General features: G+C 36.3%; 1 protein-coding gene across 1 annotated transcript; it reads left to right on the plus strand.

The window, feature by feature from the left end:
• Positions 1–2,643: 2,643 nt before the first annotated feature.
• Positions 2,644–8,824, plus strand: LOC121373282 (lymphotoxin-alpha-like). The gene is made up of 4 exons (XM_041499810.1): positions 2,644–2,958; positions 5,688–5,724; positions 6,089–6,199; positions 6,517–8,824. Exons 1-4 carry the CDS (start codon positions 2,698–2,700, stop codon positions 6,921–6,923), a joined length of 816 nt encoding a protein of 271 aa, XP_041355744.1. The 5' UTR covers positions 2,644–2,697; the 3' UTR covers positions 6,924–8,824.
• The last annotated feature ends 202 nt before the right edge of the window (positions 8,825–9,026 follow it).

A 9,026-nucleotide genomic window follows, 5' to 3' on the forward strand; every position in this document is an offset into this window, starting at 1 on the left:
GCGTTTTCGCGTGCTTTAAACTATAGTTTTGAAAATGGCGTTTTCGCGTGCTTTAAACTATAGTTTTGAAAATGGCGTTTTCGCGTGCTTTAAACTATAGTTTTGAAAATGGCGTTTTCGCGTCCGAAACCCTCGAACCTCCCTAGCCTACACCCCTGAAAATATGAATTGGTTATTATCAATATGCATGTGATTCGCCCAGGACGATTCTTGTTCTCCACCGTTTTGCATTTATGTTAGTATGACCGGCCTCGGTGGCGTCGTGGTTAGGCCATCGGTCTACAAGCTGCTAGGTACTGGGTTCGGATACCGACTCCAAACCCTGAGTGAGTGCTCCGCAAGGCTCATTGGGTAGGTGTAAACCACTTGCACCGACCAGTGATGCATAACTGGTTTAACAAAGGCCATGGTTTGTGCTATCCTGCCTGTGGGAAGTGCAAATAAAAGATCCCTTGCTGGCTGTCGAAAAAGAGTAGCCTATGTGGCGACAGCGTGTTTCCTCTAAAAAAACACTTTCAGAATGACCATATGTTTGACGTCCAATAGCCGACAAGATAAAAAAATCAATATGCTCTAGTGGCGTCGTTAAATAAAACACACTTTTTTTATGTTAGTATGGTGGACAGTGCATTATGATTTACTACCCTAACAATTGAAATTTATTTCACTCTGGACATAAACACGATACGAAATGGAAGTGTTTTTAATGTCCTATAAGTATGTAATAAAGGGAGACAACTATAGACATTACCTGTTCCCCATAGTGGCTTTTCCCTCCTGTAGCGACATCAACCATTATACTATCTCCACTCAGAAACATATTGCCCGAACTAGAGCGAGGGTAACACATAAATCCTGACAAGAGTTTCTTAAAATCAGTACAACACACAATCGAGTGTCATAATTTCTTTATTATCCATATTATCATTGGGGTTTTTTTAATGAATAACAAGGACCGTCTCAAAAGGTTTCACCCACAACCAGGAGACAACGAAATGACGTCATATATCACATGCACAGTCTGAGCCAGGACTGGGGAAGCAACATCATGTTACGTTGTCGCTTCGCAAAATTACGTCATTACACTTGTTATTACACGTGTGCTTCGTGTGATATTTTTAAATCAGTAGGGTCTCCACGAGTATTCGGGCACGGCCGAGTCTACCAAGACTCGAGTATGTTAACAGGACTAAAGTACCCATGCAAGGAAGAGCTCTCTCATATAATATAATAATAATAATAATAATAATCATAATAAACAGCATCATTTTGCCATATACTTGTCACCAGTTATATTATGGGCTATGAGACATGGAGGGAAAACAAAAAGTCGAATGTGTAGAATGCAATACAATGGCGTGATTTGACATCCATGTTCAGCACTGAAATAAAGATGCTCAATGATATTTAACTTTATTCCTTAGTCTCATTATCATCTAGTGTAAGTGTCGGGTACACAAGAAACTACCTATTTAAAACCTTGGGTACTGAAGTCAGACAATTAACCTCCAACACAACATGAATCATTAAATCAATTTATTTAGCGAAGTTAATAAAAAACAAAAACAATGTGAAGCACAATTATAGCACCAATGACCTGAAATGCCACAAATGACGACATTTTGTCATCTCCTTCTAGTTGTGTTGGACAACATCTTAAGATTAGTACCACGCACAAGGTTGTTCAATAATCTCTATGCATGTAATTATGGATGTGACGATTATTCGATGTTACAGAAAACTGCAGTTTTAAGCCGACGGTTCGGTGCACCGTTTCCCAATTTGCGAACCGCGTTTCATTTCGATTTTTTGTTATTATTAATTTTTAATGGTAATGGTAAACGTTTCCGCACCTTGCTGGTAAATCCCAATGACGCGTAAAGTATTTCGGCCAATCACAGCATTCGATTCACTTAAAATTTGACATGTTTGCATGGACGGTAGGTACCGTTCGGATCCTGCACAAAACCCACACATTTCTTGCCCGGACCGTAAAACATTGTAACCTCAGTGATTAATCCGCCGAGAGAATAAACATTTTAAGTATGTTTCGTCCCAGTTGTGAAAATTAAAAAAAAGTAAATACGCGTTAACTCCAAGAATTATAAAATGGTGCCCAATTTCCGTCATATCAATTTTAAATGATTCAACATCGCTAATTTTCGTAAGTTTTTATCAGGACGAAATTGTCCGCAGTTCTAGAACTACAATGTACACAAACTACTTTGCACTTTTGTTTTCAAAATAAAGCTTTGCAGATTATTATTTTTTCACTTTCAGTATGAACAAAAACTAAAATAAAAAGAATATTATATATTATGTGCATGTACTTGTGCTTGCTTATGTTATTTCTACTTCTTTTTTTAATCAGTGATACCTTTTTATGTAACTTGTGTTACAGTTCTTGTCCCCTTTTTGAGAACGTGGCTCAGTTGCCTTTGGTAAACTAAAATTAACCTTTTTAGAATGTTGTAAATCCGCTTGACAAAAGCATGGACCTTACTTACTTACTTTCTTACTTCCATGCTTACGTATCGGCTTACGTATCGACTTACTTATTTACTTACTTATCTACTTACTTATTTTACTGACTTTTTTTTACTTACTTATCTTACTGGTTTTTAAATAATCTTTTACAGAGTGGTTCTCTAGCAGGGATCTAAATTCTTCTCTTGACAGGTTTACCCAACACGCAGAATGTTTCCAATTAGTAAGTCTGTGGCTATTTTCCTGATGGTTACAAATGTGATGCTGTTCTCTGTCGTGGTGTATAAAACATCACAGCTGTACACGAAACCGCACTCTACCATCTTCAGTAACTCGGAGATCTGTCACAAGGCCACGTGTATACCAGGAGAGACGTGCTGTGACGTCACTGCAACCAACAAAACCGTCAATGGTTCTTTCTATTGTTGTTACCATGACTACGGGGAACGTGTTCGTAGTATTATGCTAAAGGTAGGCATATGCTATCATAAGCATTACAAATTATATTATACGTTATCTATTCTTTTAAATCTTTTAGTAGTGTGCACGTATAAGCATTTATTTTCACTCCACAATTGAGAACATTTCCGTCTCAGTATTTTGCTATATGGCCGCATCTGGCTGTAATACCGGTCCGAACAGGTCTTTCTGGAACCCATTCACAAGTGCCGTCTCTTCCGCTATACACCCATGTCCCAAAAGGTCAATGCAAAATATTACAAAATAAAATGGGCAAATTCCAGCCTGAAGCCTTACCTTTGAAAAAGGCTTCTTTTTTTAATTGTTGCCCAATTACTAGAAATGAATATGTGAACCACATCATATGTCATATTTAGGAACTATAGTGGACCGTGATCAATGAACTTTCACCCGGAGGTGAATTGTGTAGTGAGACCTATATATATAGATATATATACATACACACACACAGTCAAACCTGTCTTAGCAGCCACCTGTACTCAGCGGTCACCTGCCTTAAGCGGCCACCTTTTTCCCTCCCAAACGATTTATAATGTAAATGCACCTGTAATAAGCAGTCACCTGTCTAACGCGGCCAGCGGAACCTAAATCGGATCCCAAATTGCTAAAACACCTGTATTAAGCGGCCACAATAAAGTTTTACTATTATATAAAGACGGTATTTTAACAACAGCGATAAGGTGCAGCAAATAACCGATCTTCACACCTTCAGGAATACTAGTACCCATTCAGTCCCGACATCTCAACTGTGTATCAATTAAGAAAGTATGACTCTGGCCTGCTTGACATTTGTAGGTTCATTTACTATGACAATACACCGAATGAAGTAGGAATTAAATAATTAAATGGAAAAAGAAAACAAACTTGTTGAGAACGGTTAATTTAATACATTCCATTTGCATTATTTCTGAAAGAGACGACATGTCAACAGTTGATTTATAGTCAACTGTGAAACACGCATCCGTTGATTAGCAGTACAAACGGTAAAACAAGAAACAACAACACATGTTTTAAAGACTATATAATATGTGGCAACCTGTACTCAGCGGCCACCTGTCTTAAGCGGCCACTTTTATCTACTCCCTTGTGTGACCGCTTAAGACAGGTTTGACTGTATATATATATATATATATATATATATATATATATATATATATATATATATATATATATATATATATATATATATATATTTATATATTGTAGTTATATTTCCTGTAGTAACGTAAATATTGCTACAAGTTACTATGTCGCGTAAACACAACTCACAACCTACACAAGTTTCATTAGGAATCGAAGATAAATGAAAATGATATATTCAGTTTACAACTACAACAATAAATATTACTCACCAGATGCATGTTAAAGTCTGTAATTCGACAATCCATATGGACAATTATGTTACAAACTTCTTACATCATTAAAAAGAATCATGCAACTCGGCTGTTTAAAAAAACAAAAAACAATCATAAATGCTTTTACATTCTGAAGTCGTCTGTCCGTTCACGTTTAATTGTTCTGTTGTTTTCTCTTCTTCATCTTTTTTTTCATATTCTTCTTCTTGTTAACATTGTTCTTCTTCTTCTAATTATTATTATCGTTGTTAATATTTAGCGAATAAAATTCAGTTTAGATTATGAATAATAGAAATTTCAAATTAAATAATTACGAAATTAGACGGCATTTCCTCGGTTTCTCTCCAATTCAACCAATCGGATATCAGCATTTTGATCGTCTTAATCGTGAAGACACCCCAAAAAGCCGTCTTAATAACAAGTTACATGACCAAAATTACTTCGACCTAATTGGCCAGACATCATCGTCAAGAGCTGTACGAATGACGTCAAAACAATTGGCGCGAACACGCAATGACGCTTGCCCCGCCCATATCAAGTAATGAACCTACGAAATGCCGTCTAAATCGGTTAGAAGGCTTAAAGGGACATACCCTAGTTTTTAAACACTAAGGCATATTTTTGACTATTATAGCCGTTTTTGATACTTTACTTAGATTTTATGGTTTAGGTTGTCAATTTCCGTACATTCGAAGTGTTTTTGGTCATCCTGGTGTTTTTAATATCACAAAAATCCTTTCTCGTATTTTTAAAAACGCACGTGCGTCTGAGATGTAACAGTTATGGAGTCGAGATTTAGTCTATTTTTAGATCGTATTTCACCATTTCAAAATTACAAACTCATGTTTCTCTCAATTGTAACTTTATCCAAATGTGTTATAGGTTTGTAGATTAACTAAACTTAGTGTTAATTTTCACGGGTTGAAACTAGGGTCTGTTCCTTTAAGACGTTTCTTCAGAAATAAGAACGGCTCAGCCTCTTCTTTTTTCTGAAGAAACGTCTTAATGCCTTCTAACCTATACTTAGGAAAGTAAAACAGGGTATTTATTTGTTAAACGTAGGGATCATTTGCTGTTTTGCAAGTACATTTTTATAAGGTTTCTAGCAAATATGTTGTGCGTTATTTAATCTTGTCTATGCCAAAATCATAAAGAGTTTTTGCTGCAGATTCAAAGGACACATTAGAACAAACGTCACAGTTATAAGGTTTTAACAAACCACAGTTCGTAATAAATCTGATGAGGTGTCGTTTTTACATTCCTTTTTTTTCCCCCACGTCATGAGAAAACGTTTGTGCAATACGTATTTCGAACTTCCCATACTAGATGACAGATATATATTTATTTGTAATTATTATTTTTCAGCAACTGGATCAAAATTATGAAAGAGATATCAGAAATGGTACGTTCTATCAAGTTCGCCCGCACGCACGCACGTACGCACACATACAATTTCAAAGACGCGTACACGCACACGCACACACACACACACACACACACAGAGAGCTATACATACATACACATGCACATGGCACACACACATACACACAGAGATACATACATACATACATACACAGACATAAAGACATACAAACATATATACACATACATACAAATAGACACAAACACACAGACATACATAGACATATATGGGGGTGGGGGTGGGGGTGGGGGAAGAGTAAATAGAGAGACAGCGTGTGTTAGGTGTTGTTATTTTAGAAAATGTATTTTGAACACGAATTACATTTACGTTCATGTTATTTCAGACTACCATCTCCAGAGGGTGAGGAAAGTTGCTGCTGTTGTAAACGAAGACAAAACTCAACAGAAACCCGCTGCCCATCTGCAGATGGACCCTGATGCACAGTATGACAAAGGTGAGATTTATACAAATACAACGTAGTCTCGGTCGCTTTCAGACTGTTGTCACAACAACAATGTTGATACATTCGGTATAAAAGCATAAGGCTCTTGTTTGAGTTGACCCTACCTTTAACTAGTTACGTACAAGGTAAACAACGAAGTGATCTTTAAAAAATACTAATTGGTGTAGAAATATAGGCAACAAGGTGGCATGGATTTACTACTCTGTAAAACGGTAAAGTTATCAAATAAAACGCTTCACTTCATTCCTGAAATCATCTAAATATATAATTTAATAATACTGGGTGTTTTTTGTTGTTGTTTTTTCCAGATAAACCTATCTCAGCTCTACGGTGGAAATCAAATGGGAAGAGATCGTTTGTGAAAGACGGACTCACTGTCGTTGAGGAAGGGATTCGGGTGGAGAAAGAAGGGAACTATTTCATCTACAGCAACGTCGTGTTTTACGGTAACCAGACTAAGGAACTCGATGTCCCCAAACTTTATCATCTCGTGTACAAACGCGTTCCCACGACACCAAGGTCTACAGTCCAACAGCTGTCGTCCAACCCCCAGTCGACTTGTAAAATCCGACGAGGAAAGCCCGCCTTCGCGACATCCTACATCGGCGCTGTCTACCACCTGGAGGCCGGGGCCACGGTGATGGTGAAGACGTCGTCGGTGGAGAGACTAGTCAAACAGCCACAGTCGACGTACTTCGGAATTTACATGATTTAATAGTTCCCGTGTGTAGAGACCGCTGGTGTTCGCTGTTCATCCAAAGTATATTTTGTTTAAGGACACCACTAGAGCGCACATTTTTCCAATTTATGTTTTCATTAAAAATGGTTTCCCATTTGGACTTAAACGAGGCGTCTTTGTGAGTTCGTAATAGCAGCGCTGTATATATGTCCCATATGTCTCTGACTAAATTTAGTCCATCGCTACGTATACTTTTGTGTTGTTTGTTTCTTATCGTCGGATTGTCATGGAAAGGTTCATACAGAATTTGTTGATAGCTCCCCGTGTCGCGTGTAATGTTAAGCTCGTCCCAAATTAATAAAATATCTTTGTAAATGTTCGGCATTGAGTTGAAATTATCTTTTTTGTTTTTAATATTACATTTTAAAATGTGCCTTTCGATATTTAAATTTTTGTATTGGCCTACAAAGTAATCAGCTAAAGATTTCCAATTTCCATCTCCCTCTAAACTCAAAAGTCAACTTTCAAATTTAATTCTTTGTGCTTTAATTTTCAGCCTAATATTTACAACTCCTAACCCACCTAACTCCTTAGGTAGTTGAATTTGCTCTTTTGATATAAAATGTTTTCTATAGCTCCAAATAAAATTAAAAATCATTTTATCAATTTGTTTAGCATATTTTCCGGAAGTTCCAAAACGTTTGATAAATACCAAATGCCACTAGTGGCGTGTGAATTTACCGCAACTATTTTACCATATAATGTTAATTTTCTATTACTCCATATATTTAAAAAAAAAAAAAAAATAATTTTGGGTTCCCAATTATCAGCCGAAACGTTAATATTGCCAAAATAAAAACCTAATATTTTAATTTTTTCATTAGTCCATCTTATATCAAGTAGAGTGTCTTTCTCATACCTAAGTTTCCCCATTAGGAAACCGTTGGTTTTCTGAAGATTAACCTTAGCTCCAGATGCACGTTCATAGATATGTAAAGTTTTGAAGAGTTGTTTAACTGAGTCAAGGTCTGAAAGAGTTGCGTTACCGTCATCCGAATATCCAACCCACTTACTGACGAAGCCACCTGGTAAAGTTATCCCATTAATTTTGTTATCTTCCCGAACAGCTTCAGCCAAATTTTCTGCTACTGGGATATAAAGAAAAGTGCTGATCGGGAACCCGTCTAATACCCCGTGAGAGATCAAAGTATTTTGATAGATACCCATTAACCTTAACAGCTGATTGATTATCTGTATAACATGTTTTAATAATTTTAATAAAATTTGACCCAAAGTAAAAAAACAAAATTTAAACTTTAAACAGAAAGTCCATTCTACTCTATCGTAAGCTTTTGTTTGATCTAAAGAGAGTATTAACCCCGGTAGATCATTACGATTAACATATTCTATTAAGTCTCTTATCAATGATGCTCCGTCATGAATTGATCTGCCTTTGACTGAACATTTCTGTTTTGGGTGGATAATTTTTGGTAAAAATTCTCTAATTCTACTAGCCAAAGCTTTTGTGATAATTTTGTAGTCGCAATTTAATAAAGAGATGGGTCGCCAGTTTTTGAGAAGTTGTTTTTCGTTACCTTTCCAAATTAGTACAATTACACCAAGGCGCATGGTAAAAGTTAGTTTTTCCTTATTGAATGCATCGTTAATTACTTCTACCTGATCACTACCAATTAAGCCGAAAAAATTCCGGTAGAATTCGGCAGTCAAGCCATCACAGCCCGGTGATTTATCATTGGCAAACGATTTAATCACGAGTGAAACTTCGTCTCTGTCTTCATTACTTAAAGTCATTGTCATTTTATTTAATAAATAATTTTGTGCTGAAGCGTCCGTCTTTTCAGATGTGTATAATGTTTGGTAAAAAAAATTGTAGTTTCATTTAAAATTTCTTCTTGTGTGTCAATTATTGTTCCGTCTTCAGTTATTAAAGAATTCATGTATTTATTGTTGGTTTTTTGTTTTGTCAAGATTAACGAAATACGCTGTGCATCTTTCACCTTGTTCAATTTCAATGACCTTGACCCTACTTCTAGCCCCCTGTAATTGTAATTGTTCATAATCGTTAATCTTATTTTGTACATTAATTAATTCTGAGTAATCGTCCAGCTGTCCAAGTTC

Source organism: Gigantopelta aegis, chromosome 5 (assembly GCF_016097555.1).
Source record: "Gigantopelta aegis isolate Gae_Host chromosome 5, Gae_host_genome, whole genome shotgun sequence".
NCBI lineage: Eukaryota > Metazoa > Mollusca > Gastropoda > Neomphalida > Peltospiridae > Gigantopelta > Gigantopelta aegis.

Coding starts and splice junctions, on each gene's coding strand:
- LOC121373282 (XM_041499810.1), top strand. CDS start 2,698: ATGTTTCCAATTAGTAAGTCTGTGGCTATTTTCCTGATGGTTACAAAT. Junction 2,959..5,687: donor TTCGTAGTATTATGCTAAAG/GTAGGCATATGC, acceptor ATTATTTTTCAG/CAACTGGATCAAAATTATGA. Junction 5,725..6,088: donor TGAAAGAGATATCAGAAATG/GTACGTTCTATC, acceptor ATGTTATTTCAG/ACTACCATCTCCAGAGGGTG.